Source organism: Leiobunum rupestre, chromosome 3 (genome assembly GCF_980474605.1).
Source record: "Leiobunum rupestre chromosome 3, qqLeiRupe1.1.hap1, whole genome shotgun sequence".
Taxonomy (NCBI): domain Eukaryota; kingdom Metazoa; phylum Arthropoda; class Arachnida; order Opiliones; family Sclerosomatidae; genus Leiobunum; species Leiobunum rupestre.
Genome location: NC_143386.1, coordinates 45719152 through 45733579, shown reverse-complemented (window position 1 = coordinate 45733579; position 14428 = coordinate 45719152). Strand labels below are relative to the sequence as shown.

The 14428-nt window shown below is 45.0% G+C and overlaps 1 protein-coding gene across 1 annotated transcript; it reads left to right on the top strand.

The window, feature by feature from the left end:
- Window positions 1-11005: 11005 nt before the first annotated feature.
- On the top strand, window positions 11006-11833 carry LOC149951934 (uncharacterized). The gene has a single exon (XM_090169701.1). It carries the CDS (start codon window positions 11006-11008, stop codon window positions 11831-11833), a length of 828 nt encoding a protein of 275 aa, XP_090025827.1.
- Window positions 11834-14428: the final 2595 nt, after the last annotated feature.

The following is a 14428-nucleotide window of genomic DNA, read 5'->3' as shown; positions in this document are numbered from 1 at the left end:
GAGTGGATGCTGTAGCAAATCCAGCCGACACCCTACCTTAGTAGGTAAAGAGTCAAACCCTTTGGAGAGAGCTCCTAAAGGGGAACGACGAGCACACAGCGGTCCACACAGCTGGCACCGGAGATCCCGGTGTGCTCCAAAAGGCCAGGGAACAGGACCCTCTCCGTTAGCCTGAGCCGAAGCTCAGTTTCCAGCCCAAACCTGACCGAAGTCGGAGGTGGAGATAAGACCATTTGATCAGAGCTAACATATCCCAGTGCGCCACCGCCCTTATGGGTCCCAAGAGCCGGACCCCGACTCACCGGTAAAGCCACCAGTTATTGCACACCCTGACCCATTTAGGGCCTGACTACGCCCCAGAAGGGCCAGAAGTAGACTCATAGTTGGAAGGGTAAGAATAAAAATATCAAAGAGGCGCTTCAATAAAACATCTTCAAGGAAATCGCTAAGAAGTAATATTTCCAAGACCTACAAGTGACTGTTCATGTAGTGCTAGTTGAAATATTGCAAAATTTTCACCCGAAAACAGAACAGTGTTTTTGCTAAGCCGTAATAAGCCAAAAAAAAGCTGGTTAAAAGGAAACACTTGTTGCATTATACCGTACAGGTGAAAAATGTCCATTATTTGTATCGAGATTAACAGTCATGCTTAGGTACACGGGTCGACTCGTACGTAACCTTGGTACAAACCATTTTGTAAAAAATCTTCGAAGCAGATTTTCTTTTAAAGGGAGTATTAATTTCCACATTTATAATTAATCAACCAGGTTTCAAAGAAGATTGGCGCTTTCTGCCACCAGGTTTCAAAGAAGATTGGGACGATAGGCGCTTTCGGCCACCAGGTTTCAAAGAAGATAGGGGTGATTGGCGCTTTCTGCCACCAGGTTTCAAAGAAGATAGGGGTGATTGGCGCTTTCTGCCACCAGGTTTCAAAGAAGATAGGGGTGATTGGCGCTTTCTGCCACCATGTTTCAAAGAAGATTGGGACGATTGGCGCTTTCGGCCACCAGGTTTCAAAGAAGATAGGGGTGATTGGCGCTTTCTGCCACCAGGTTTCAAAGAAGATAGGGGTGATTGGAGCTTTCTGCCACCAGGTTTCAAAGAAGATTGGGACGATTGGCACTTTCGGCCACCAGGTTTCAAAGAAGATAGGAGCGATTAGCGCTTTCGGCCACCAGGTTTCAAAGAAAATAGGGGTGATTGGCGCTTTCTGCCACCATGTTTCAAAGAAGATAGGGGTGATTGGCGCTTTCTGCCACCAGGTTTCAAAGAAGATTGGGACGATTGGCGCTTTCGGCCACCAGGTTTCAAAGAAGATAGGGGTGATTGGCGCTTTCTGCCACCAGGTTTCAAAGAAAATAGGGGTGATTGGTGCTTTCTGCCACCAGGTTTCAAAGAAGATTGGGACGATTGGCGCTTTCGGCCACCAGGTTTCAAAGAAGATAGGGGTGATTGGCGCTTTCTGCCACCAGGTTTCAAAGAAAATAGGGGTGATTGGTGCTTTCTGCCACCAGGTTTCAAAGAAGATTGGGACGATTGGCGCTTTCGGCCACCAGGTTTCAAAGAAGATAGGGGTGATTGGCGCTTTCTGCCACCAGGTTTCAAAGAAGATAGGGGCGATTGGCGCTTTCTGCCACCAGGTTTCAAAGAAGATTGGGACTATTGGCGCTTTCTGCCACCAGGTTTCAAAGAAGATAGGGGTGATTGGAGCTTTCTGCCACCAGGTTTCAAAGAAGATTGGGACGATTGGCACTTTCGGCCACCAGGTTTCAAAGAAGATTGGGACTATTGGCGCTTTCTGCCACCAGGTTTCAAAGAAGATAGGGGTGATTGGAGCTTTCTGCCACCAGGTTTCAAAGAAGATTGGGACGATTGGCACTTTCGGCCACCAGGTTTCAAAGAAGATTGGGACTATTGGCGCTTTCTGCCACCAGGTTTCAAAGAAGATAGGGGTGATTGGAGCTTTCTGCCACCAGGTTTCAAAGAAGATTGGGACGATTGGCACTTTCGGCCACCAGGTTTCAAAGAAGATTGGGACTATTGGCGCTTTCTGCCACCAGGTTTCAAAGAAGATAGGGGTGATTGGAGCTTTCTGCCACCAGGTTTCAAAGAAGATTGGGACGATTGGCACTTTCGGCCACCAGGTTTCAAAGAAGATTGGGACTATTGGCGCTTTCTGCCACCAGGTTTCAAAGAAGATAGGGGTGATTGGAGCTTTCTGCCACCAGGTTTCAAAGAAGATAGGGGCGATTGGCGCTTTCTGCCACCAGGTTTCAAAGAAGATTGGGACTATTGGCGCTTTCTGCCACCAGGTTTCAAAGAAGATAGGGGTGATTGGAGCTTTCTGCCACCAGGTTTCAAAGAAGATTGGGACGATTGGCACTTTCGGCCACCAGGTTTCAAAGAAGATTGGGACTATTGGCGCTTTCTGCCACCAGGTTTCAAAGAAGATAGGGGTGATTGGAGCTTTCTGCCACCAGGTTTCAAAGAAGATAGGGGCGATTGGCGCTTTCTGCCACCAGGTTTCAAAGAAGATTGGGACTATTGGCGCTTTCTGCCACCAGGTTTCAAAGAAGATAGGGGTGATTGGAGCTTTCTGCCACCAGGTTTCAAAGAAGATTGGGACTATTGGCGCTTTCTGCCACCAGGTTTCAAAGAAGATAGGGGTGATTGGAGCTTTCTGCCACCAGGTTTCAAAGAAGATTGGGACTATTGGCGCTTTCTGCCACCAGGTTTCAAAGAAGATAGGGGTGATTGGAGCTTTCTGCCACCAGGTTTCAAAGAAGATAGGGGCGATTGGCGCTTTCTGCCACCAGGTTTCAAAGAAGATTGGGACTATTGGCGCTTTCTGCCACCAGGTTTCAAAGAAGATAGGGGTGATTGGAGCTTTCTGCCACCAGGTTTCAAAGAAGATTGGGACGATTGGCACTTTCGGCCACCAGGTTTCAAAGAAGATTGGGACTATTGGCGCTTTCTGCCACCAGGTTTCAAAGAAGATAGGGGTGATTGGCGCTTTCTGCCACCAGGTTTCAAAGAAGATAGGGGTGATTGGAGCTTTCTGCCACCAGGTTTCAAAGAAGATAGGGGCGATTGGCGCTTTCTGCCACCAGGTTTCAAAGAAGATTGGGACTATTGGCGCTTTCTGCCACCAGGTTTCAAAGAAGATAGGGGTGATTGGAGCTTTCTGCCACCAGGTTTCAAAGAAGATTGGGACTATTGGCGCTTTCTGCCACCAGGTTTCAAAGAAGATAGGGGTGATTGGAGCTTTCTGCCACCAGGTTTCAAAGAAGATTGGGACTATTGGCGCTTTCTGCCACCAGGTTTCAAAGAAGATAGGGGTGATTGGAGCTTTCTGCCACCAGGTTTCAAAGAAGATAGGGGCGATTGGCGCTTTCTGCCACCAGGTTTCAAAGAAGATTGGGACTATTGGCGCTTTCTGCCACCAGGTTTCAAAGAAGATAGGGGTGATTGGAGCTTTCTGCCACCAGGTTTCAAAGAAGATTGGGACGATTGGCACTTTCGGCCACCAGGTTTCAAAGAAGATTGGGACTATTGGCGCTTTCTGCCACCAGGTTTCAAAGAAGATAGGGGTGATTGGCGCTTTCTGCCACCAGGTTTCAAAGAAGATAGGGGCGATTGGCGCTTTCTGCCACCAGGTTTCAAAGAAGATTGGGACTATTGGCGCTTTCTGCCACCAGGTTTCAAAGAAGATAGGGGTGATTGGAGCTTTCTGCCACCAGGTTTCAAAGAAGATTGGGACGATTGGCACTTTCGGCCACCAGGTTTCAAAGAAGATTGGGACTATTGGCGCTTTCTGCCACCAGGTTTCAAAGAAGATAGGGGTGATTGGAGCTTTCTGCCACCAGGTTTCAAAGAAGATTGGGACGATTGGCACTTTCGGCCACCAGGTTTCAAAGAAGATTGGGACTATTGGCGCTTTCTGCCACCAGGTTTCAAAGAAGATAGGGGTGATTGGAGCTTTCTGCCACCAGGTTTCAAAGAAGATTGGGACGATTGGCACTTTCGGCCACCAGGTTTCAAAGAAGATAGGAGCGATTAGCGCTTTCGGCCACCAGGTTTCAAAGAAAATAGGGGTGATTGGCGCTTTCTGCCACCATGTTTCAAAGAAGATAGGGGTGATTGGCGCTTTCTGCCACCAGGTTTCAAAGAAGATTGGGACGATTGGCGCTTTCGGCCACCAGGTTTCAAAGAAGATAGGGGTGATTGGCGCTTTCTGCCACCAGGTTTCAAAGAAAATAGGGGTGATTGGTGCTTTCTGCCACCAGGTTTCAAAGAAGATTGGGACGATTGGCGCTTTCGGCCACCAGGTTTCAAAGAAGATAGGGGTGATTGGCGCTTTCTGCCACCAGGTTTCAAAGAAAATAGGGGTGATTGGTGCTTTCTGCCACCAGGTTTCAAAGAAGATTGGGACGATTGGCGCTTTCGGCCACCAGGTTTCAAAGAAGATAGGGGTGATTGGCGCTTTCTGCCACCAGGTTTCAAAGAAGATAGGGGCGATTGGCGCTTTCTGCCACCAGGTTTCAAAGAAGATTGGGACTATTGGCGCTTTCTGCCACCAGGTTTCAAAGAAGATAGGGGTGATTGGAGCTTTCTGCCACCAGGTTTCAAAGAAGATTGGGACGATTGGCACTTTCGGCCACCAGGTTTCAAAGAAGATTGGGACTATTGGCGCTTTCTGCCACCAGGTTTCAAAGAAGATAGGGGTGATTGGAGCTTTCTGCCACCAGGTTTCAAAGAAGATTGGGACGATTGGCACTTTCGGCCACCAGGTTTCAAAGAAGATTGGGACGATTGGCGCTTTCGGCCACCAGGTTTCAAAGAAGATAGGGGTGATTGGCGCTTTCTGCCACCAGGTTTCAAAGAAGACTGGGGTGATTGGTGCTTTCAAACTATATACCTTTGAACCGTCGAACGGTAATAGTTAGTGTAGGGAGCTGTTGGCTCGATCTCGTGGCATGCAGGGCTTGCCACCACCCTCTTACGCATTGTAACCTGACCACCTGAATTAATGGCTTCAAAAGTCGCTTGATGACTTAGGCCTAAGGTGGTGCCTAGCTGATAATTATTATTATTATTCTGGTTGCGCATTTTTTCAGTTGCCCGCAAATTATTTCCTTCAATGGGAAAATTTAATATTTTGTGTTGTGATAAACATTTTCCGTTGCCATAGCAAAACGGTTGCCCATTGAATAAATTCCCTTTAGGATTTTTCATGATTCATGAAGGTCTACCAATCCCCCGAGTTTGAACATAATCGGTGGGTTACACTTCGGGATGTCTCCTTGTTAGTGCCCGTGAAAAATACTTAGTGCCGTATTTCTTCCAAAATTCCCTTGTAAACTGAAAATAATTGTTGTTTTCAATTTGTGCGGGTGTGCTCGCCTAAGTGGAGCCGCCCTGTTCTAAAAGGGCGCGTCATGTACGCTAACCAAATAAACCTTTTCATTCATTCATAAGGGCTCAGGCTAATGGGGTTGGTCCTTTGGTTCCTTTCACTGCCGACACTCTGTGGCGGAGTTCATTCTAGCTGTACGACGGCGGTGGGTCTCCGTATGAGGCGCTGCGGCCCTTGCTGTCCCGCCTTGTGGGCTGTGTGTGAGATGGTAGTCCCATTGTTGAACCTTTTGGAGGGGTAGTTCATAGATGGCTCGCGTCAGAAGTGAGGTTATCCCGCGGCTTATGGCCGTTCGTCACCCTTCCGGACTGTGGCCGTTATCGCAAAGCATTATGATGACACAATATTAGCCCAACTAACGATGTAAAATGTAAAAATTTAACTATCTATGGACATTAAATAATTTTTAAATTTTGGTCATAAGTATCGCCGCTTACCGACCGAATTTTAAATTGAATACATGAAAGCTGTCTGCTCGTTCAAAATTATCTCTGCACAATATCTGAAAGTTTCAACCATAGAAATAGAAATGAAACTAGAAGCACGATTAGATTGTGGTGAGATGTACGAGTTAGAAGGCTGCCATGAGAGTGGAATCGCCAGTATTCTTTGTGGGAACACGCCAATCAGAGCTCAAAGAGTGGTTCTGCCAAGAATTTAATGTCACCAGAGAGAATGACGTCACCTAGCTCCCGCGATAGTAGCGGAACCAAGGAGGATTATTATCGTCCTTGGCGGAACCACTCTACGGCCTCTCATTGGCTGAAGGTTCAAAACGTACTGGCTATAAGCTCGCCTGTAGGCGGCAGCATTCTAGTTCAGTGTTGCCATATCATGGGAAATTTCCCATATTGTGGGAATTTTGGGGGTCCATTTTGGCTCAGTGGGGAAAATGTAATTTTTTTCAAAAACGTCTATTTTGTGGGAATTTTCATGTCTGCGGGTATTTATCCCTTGTTTTCTAATTTGACTATCAATAGAAAGCCCGAAATTATCTAGAGCAGTGTATTTTCGTGAATCTTGGTTTTTATAAATAATATAAAGGAGGTGCCTCCTAATACTACAATCAATCAATGCATAGGCCTAACAACCAAAATGTTTAAACATTTTAATTTCAATAAAAGTTAATTTTTCAAAAATTTTGAAAATTATGGCATGTTCTCCGTCGAGTTTTCGTTGGGGGCGGGGCTAAATAGGGGTGTGGGAATTTGTGGGAAATTTAGTACCCAGCAATGGGAATTTCAACTTTCAAACATTGGCAACACTGTTCTAGTTACCTATGAGATTTCTATGTCCGCTTCAATCAGTCAGATTCGTCGAGCTAAATGCGAAACATCTGAGGTTCGCCTCGAACTTTCGTCCGAGTCGGTTCGTTTTTCTTTCGCTGCGTGTTTTCGGTTCGCCCCCTTCTCGGGTTCGTTTAATATTTTGCGCAGTTGTGTGTTTCCCTTCCCATTTAGGGCAAGTTTTTCTCTTTAGGCTTAGGCCGTCCTTATTCTCTATTCCCTGCATCGAGTCACGGCCGGTGCAAGAATATAACTGGTATTTGTTTGTTTTAATTCCTTTTTCATTGTGTTCCCGTTATTTATTCTTTTAGCGCTTGCGGGTTTCTCTTTTTCTAACCCTTTGTGGGTTTCAGCTTAGGTCGTCATGGGTAAACGGTCTCATACCGCAGACTCTGGCGCGTCCAGTCCAAACCACCCCCCTTCTAAGGTAGGATTGGTCAAGAGTCCTCCTCCACTGATCTTCATAGCTTCCGACTCTAACACTCCCCTGGCTCTATCGGCCAGGGACGTGATAACCTCCCCTCCGATATTCGTCTATTGCCGAATGGACGGATTTCCATTACTCCTATTAACGCTATCGCTGCTAGCAAGCTTCGAGTCATTAAACACCTCCATTCCATTCCGGTCAAACTGGTTGACGCTCCGAATCTCCAACCTCTCCACCGCCGTAAAATAATTTGTGTTCATTCAGGTGCTGGATACTCCGATGCTGAAATAAAGGTCGAAATCTCGGCCAGCTCCAATTCCCTCGTAGAATGCCGTCGTCTTGGTCCTAGTAGCAGCGTAGTCCTTCTTGGGTTCTCCACATACGTCCCGGAAAGGGTTCAAATTTATGGTGAGCTTTTTTACGTCTTACCTTTTGAAGATCGTCCTATGCGTTGTCGCCAATGTCTGCACTACGGGCACACTGAAAAGCGATGTCGTCAACCTGAAAACAAGTGGCGCTGCTCCTGTTGTAGTGAGACGCATCCCGAGACTGACAGCTGTACGAAACCATACAAATGCAACCATTGGCAGGGCCCCCACCGTAGCTTTTCTCGACTCTGCCCTATTTTTGGGAAAGAAGTGGAAATTAAGAAATTCCAGGCGGAGAAAGGAATTACTTTTTCGGAAGCTCTGATTTCAGTCACTGCAAATTATGCTGCCGCGGCCAGAGCTGCCCCTGTGACCCCTCCTTTCACCGCTGGCGTCATGGATTTCCCCACGGTTCCCACTTTACGTTCTACTAAACCGTCATTGGGTTTACACCCATCTCCTCTTATCCGCACCTCGGATGCTTCATCTGAAGTCTTCGTTGAGCCCCCAGCCACTGCTTCTCGTACAGCTGTGGTCTCTACTGTTGTGGCGGAGGTTATTATGCCTTTTCTTCTTGAACTCACTTCCTCTCTTCAGGATCCTCGACTGGTTTCCACGATCACCAGTGTGTCCGTGTCACACTTCAGCAATATATCTGACACCGTGGATGCCCAACTAGCTAACCTTGGAAAGTTTGGTAGGCGATCTAAGTCTTCCGCTATGGACGTCGCAGATCCTTCCAATGAGTCTTGATTATAGTTTCCTTCAGTGGAATATTAGTGGAGTTCAGGCCCACCTAGGTTTCTTGTCTCAATTATTAATCCAAACTTCTCCCACGGTTGTTGGTCTCCACGAGACTAGTCTTTCGGAATCTTCAACTACCAATTTACGTTTTGGTCGTTACTCCGTCTATCGTAGTGATCGTTCTGGCCGCCCTGGAGGGGGTGTTGCCCTGCTGGTCTCCTCCTCTGTTCCCCAGTTTCGTACTCCTCTCCCCAAGTTTGTCACACTTGAAGTTGTTGCAGTTACCTGCTTTATTGCTAACCGCTGGGTGGTGGTTGCTAGCGTTTATGACCCTCATGGCTGCGCATCGCGTATCGACTTGGATCTTCTTTCCGGCTGCCTCGGAGACTCCTTTGTGATTATGGGTGATTTTAATGCCCATCATCCTTTATGGGGTTCACCTTCCACTAATGCCCAGGGCGTTTTATTGGCCGATTGGTACGAGTCCCTGGACAGATTCACGTTGCTCAACGACGGGTCGATCACTCGCAAGGGTAATGTAGTTCAGAATGACTCTTCAATTGACCTCACCTTCGTCAGCTCTGACTTGGCTCTTACATGTCAGTGGTCTATGCTGCCGGATTCCGGCAGTTACCATTTCCCTTTGCTTATTAGCTGCTCCGAAGGTGGTGCTACTGTAAATGATGCCCCTTCCTCGTTGGGATTACGCTCGAGCCGACTGGATTCGATTTCATTCCCTTGCTGGCCAATTGTTTACAGGTTGGACTTCCTCCCCCTCATTAGATACCGATGTAGAGGCCTTTACTTCCCATGTTGTCAGTGCAGCCCATTCCACCATCCCTGTCCATGGCTCTAGTCCTGGATATCACTCTCCGAGAACTCCTCCGTGGTGGTCTAATCGCATTGCCATTGCCCTCAGAGCCGCTGCTGCGGTTCGACGCAGGGCGCATCGGACTAAACGCCCTGATGATCTTCAAACTGCTCGCCGGCTCACGGCGCGTGCTAAGTGTCTCGTCCTACAGTCCCGTACCTCTTCTTGGCGTACTTTCTGATGCGGCTCCCCTTTCTTCCCTGTGGCGGAAGGTTCGCTGGTTTGACGCTACTCCTCCCACTTCTCCGATTCCCCCTTTGAAATCGGTCTCTGGCCCAGTGTCCTCGGCTGCAGCGGCCGCTGACGTTTTGGCCTCCCATTTCTCTTCTTCAGCAGTGGCGGGTACTAGGCATCGTCCCTTGGCCCCTACCTTTGCGCCCTCCACCCTTTCACGATGGATGAGTTTTTTTACGGTTTGTCCCGTACCAGGAATACTGCACCTAGAGCTGATCGGGTCTCTCTTTTATTGACTGCCCTCTACATTCTTCTTGGGATATTTAACGCGTGCTGGTCAGCGCACTATATGCCTACCGCCTGGAAATCCGGCATCATTGTGGCTTTTCTTAAGCCAGGAAAGGATCCTAACGATCCAGCTTCTTATAGGCCCATTACACTATTGTCTGTTCTCGGGAAGCTTTTCGAGCGCCTCATTCAGCGTCGCCTTGATTGGTGGCTCGAATCGCTGGGTGCTCGCTCGCCTTTTCAGACGGGTTTCCGTCATGCCCACCGCAGTATGGATAATGTTGTATATCTCAGCGAGACCGCTAAGCATGCCCTTTCCACACAAAATTCTTGTGTGGCCGTTTTCCTCGACATCAAGGATGCATTTGGAAACGCCAATCATGATTTTGTCCTTCGAAAACTAACAGCGCTGGGCTTTGACGCTTCGATACTAACCTTCTTCCGGTCTTACCTCACGGACCGTGTCGCTAGTGTGCAACTCGCTCTCTTTTCCTTTCCCGCTGCTTCGTGGTGTGCCTCAAGGTGCTGTTCTCAGCCCGCTGCTCTTCAGTCTCCTCCTGGATGATCTGCCCGCGGTTCTTCCCAGCGGTGTTCAGCTTGCAATGTTTGCGGACGACATTGATCTCTTCCTCACTGGCCACTGTTTGAGCCTCCTCAACCTCCATATGCAAGATGCGTCCCGTTACCTCTCTTGTCGTGGCCTTCCCATTTCCCCAGCGAAATGTGTAGCAATGTGTTTTTCTAGGAAGCGTGATGTATCCTCATTTTTTCACCTTCATTTGGATGGTCAACCCCTTCCAATATCCCGCACTGCCCGTTACCTTGGAGTACTCTTTGACACTCGTCTTACCTGGCGTCCACACATTGTTGCTCTGCGAACTCGCTGCCTCCGGTTACTAGGCTTGCTCCGTTCAATGGCCGGGGCTCACTGGGGTCTACCCAGCAAATATCTCCGTACGCTTTACCTGGGTCTTATTCGGTCTCGTATAGATTACTCAGCGATGGCCTACCGCGCTGCATCTGCAACATCCCTTGCTCTGTTGGATCACGTTCAGTCCGCCTGCCTGCGGGTGGTACTTGGAGCACCGAAGTCTGCGTCTATAGGTGCGCTGGAAGTTGTAAGCTTTGTCCCTCCTCTGTCTTTACATCGCGATATACAACTTTTGAAGTACGGGATTCACTGCTTCACCTGTCCTCTTTCCCACTTTCTTGCAGAATGGATGTCCCCAATTAATCCCACTTCAGCTTCCCTTCGTGGGGCTTTAGCTCACCTTTCTCTTATTCACAAGGTCGACATTCTTTACCGCTCTAACCTACGTGCCCCCCTTCCGTCGTATTTTGCCCCCTGGACCAGTTCCCCGTTCTATGTTGACGGGGATTGGATTGAGCGGACGAAAGCATCCTCTCTCCCAATGGAGTTGGCCTAATGATATGTACTCTGGGCTGGCTTTTCATATTCCTAGCCTGGATGTCACCTACTCTTTCCGCACATCCTCTGAGTTGTCCATCTGCCGCGTCGAACTGGCGGCAATTGTCCAGGCCGCCCTCTGGCTACTGGATCATCGCATTTATGACGCGACGATTTGCTCGGACTCCCGCTCTGCTCTTGCGATACTTAACCGCGCAGACGGCACCGATCCCTTATTACTCCCACTTGCTTCTCGGCTTCGAGATTGTCCTACTGCCCGTTTCTCTCTTCTGTGGGTTCCAGCGCACGTAGGGATTTCCGGTAACGACTTTGCCGACAGAGCTGCTAAAGGCGCCACTGCTTCCCTGGTATCGCCTTATATTTTCTCACCTGCTGACACTTTACAATGCCGCAGGACTCTTTCTGGTGCATTGATGACCTCCTGGACACTTCATTTCTCTGCGCTATCTACCGGACGTTTTCTGTATTCGGTCCAACCGACTCCGCAGTACCCAGCCATTTGGCGCCTCCGCTTGCGGCGATCACTAGAGCGTCCTTTCTTCTTGGCCCTGTTAGATCGCTTCCCTACTCCTGCCGTGCTTTATCGCTTCGATCGTGCGCCTTCCCCGTCATGCTCAGCATGTGCACTACTCGGAGACCTGGATCATTTTCTCTTTTCGTGTCCCGCCTTCGCGGCTCACCGCGGCCCTTTAGTACGCTGCCTTACTGGTCTTCTGTTTCATCCTAGGGGCTCTCATTTAGCTCAAGCTCTTACCCATACGCATCACCCGGCTTTGCTGCGGGCCCTTTCAGTGTTCCTCTCTCACCTCATTTCTGTTGGCCTTCTCTAGTCTTCTCTCTTACTTCTATGGCTTTCGAAGGTAAAATAAAAGGGGGGAGAAAGGTGGGGCAGAAAAGGGTGGCCCAATTAATTTATTTTTTAAGTAGGGGTATAGTGGTCACATTGACCAGTACTTTTAAAAAGCTTATTTCCAACACTGGTGCAGTTCTTTGGAGAAGCATTTTACATTTTATCAGCATGCAAAACATTTTAAAAACCTGGACATTTTATCAAAAGGTTTTAGTACATGGAGCGCCATCTGTATTACGAAAAGCGAACTAGGCACGCTTGAAATACGAAAAAACCGCGCGAAATACAAAATAATATCTAATTACAGGAAAATATAAGAAAAATGGCTAAATTATAGGAAAATAAAGGAAAGCACTGAAATAAAGTTAGAATGGTCACCCTGTAAGCATTCCAAGTAGAGGCCTATAGTTTTGGTAAATAACTATGTGACGTATTTCAACAAGTATATTTTTCTCCCGAAAAACATTTTTCAAACTAATAAGTTGAACCGTGTTGAAAATATTCCAAGATCTACATTAGGTTCGTCGTCTTACCATATAAGGAAAGTTGAACCACTGTAACTTACCCAAAATCACAACGACCACGAAATCCCATCTTTCATAATTAAAATCGACTTACGGTATATGCTAAAATGATTTTTTGGCCCATAACAAATTTACTCGTTCGGTCCAATAGTTGCATCGAAGACACATCTAAATCCGGGTACACTCACAGTACTTGGTCTCGTTCGTCCAACAAAGTTTGAAAACGAGACGTGTTTGGAAAAGTTTTCAAATTTCGCACTAAATTCAAATGCTACTAAATCAAAACATTAAAAAAATCGATCTTAAAGCGGAAACGAAGGCAAATTTTAACCTTAAAATTAAATTTTCCGAAAATTTTATTGAGCCTTACATCAATGAATATTTTTTCTTAGCCTTAAACTAAGTTCAAGGAAATCTGATCTGACCAATTTTGAGGCTACAATAAATTCTTTCTTACATTTGTTTTTTTTTTCACAGTATAAAAAAACCTATTTTACAGAATGGTATTTTAATTATTTTATTTTCAATAAGTAATTTTATTTTTGTTTGCAAAGAGTTTTTGTTGCAGCAAGGATATTTTTGTTAGCCAAATAATAAAATGACCATAATTTTAATATTTCAAATGAATCTCTGTCCAAATTTAACAATATTATTTAAAATTATGCCTAATTTAGGCATTTTCTTCCACGTAATTCTTAAATACATACAATTTTGAAATGCTATATTCCATTTCATTTTTTAAAACTAATAAACTCCCTTAGGAGATGGTGTAAAAATATTGTAAAATTGGGTAAAGATCCATTTTTTATTGTAAAAATTAAAGACAAAAATTCCAGTAATATTTTGGAGGAATAAATTTTACAAATTTCTAATATGAATACTAACAGCTTTTATGTATGATTAATAATAAACCAAAAAAGTTTTTCTTAAAAAAAATCAGACCACATTTTTTAAATTTTCTCAAGAGGGAATTTTGCATGTATACTGACTGAGGAACAATGTTTTCTTAGCATTTATTTGAGCAATTTGATTTTGTATTTTTTAATACCACCTAGGTTTATCTTAAAAATATCTCGTATCTGGCGTCATAAAAAATTAATGTTTTATTTTTTATATTTTCCTTGTCAATTTTTATATTTATATTCCCTATTTTTTCTGCTCAAATAAGCATTCATCGTAGTCATTATGCATGCAGTTTTGAACTAATTGAGAAAAACCAATCTTTTTAAATACGTTACCTTGTAAAGCTAAATTTTAAACAGCAAAAGTTTGGCGAAATTGAGTTTTATAATATTAGGAACAAATAAAATGAAATCAAAATAGTAAGGAAAGTTTAGTTAAGACAGGTATAAATTAAAATGAAAAAGGTAATTTTCGCTTTACATTAACGTATCGTTTTTAAATAGATTTTACCAAGGAAGCTATCCTTCTAACTTTTTTCAAAACATTTACAAATAAAATTGTTAAAAAGTTAAATATGGAATTTAGAATTTTGGCACAAAAATAAAGATGTTATAATCTTTACTGTGCCATAACTGCAAAATTACAAACTTAGGTTTTACAATCAGCAAATTAAATATGGTAGTTCAAAATTCCCCCATTTTAAAGACTAGTAATAGAGAAAAACTGCGTAATCTACCGATATTTTTAAGTGCGATTGTTTAAATTATGATAGAAACCAACATGATATTTCTTGTTTAATAACAAAGCCTTGCACTTTCTTTATAGTTGCCATTTTTATTACCAATATTCAGTTACTTTTAAACAATTTTATCATTTCTTGGTGTTCAGTTAGGTTTTTAAAATATGTTCAAGGCAATGACTGATACTTGAAAAAAGTTTATTATTTTTTACCAGTACGTCAATTAATTGATATTATTAAAAGAAACGTTTAGTTTTATACGTCTTTTTAAAAATTATAGTCAAAAGGTAAATTGTCCCGTAAGTCTGTGACTTGCAAATTAAAATATCAGGCGCTATTAGAAGGCAAAAATAAACTTTCTGTTTGCGTTTTACACTTCTCGAAGGAGCGATAATTAGTTTTTTTATAA

Bases quoted from the DNA above. Each gene is read 5' to 3' on its own strand.
- LOC149951934 (XM_090169701.1), top strand. From the start codon at position 11,006: ATGTACTCTGGGCTGGCTTTTCATATTCCTAGCCTGGATGTCACCTAC.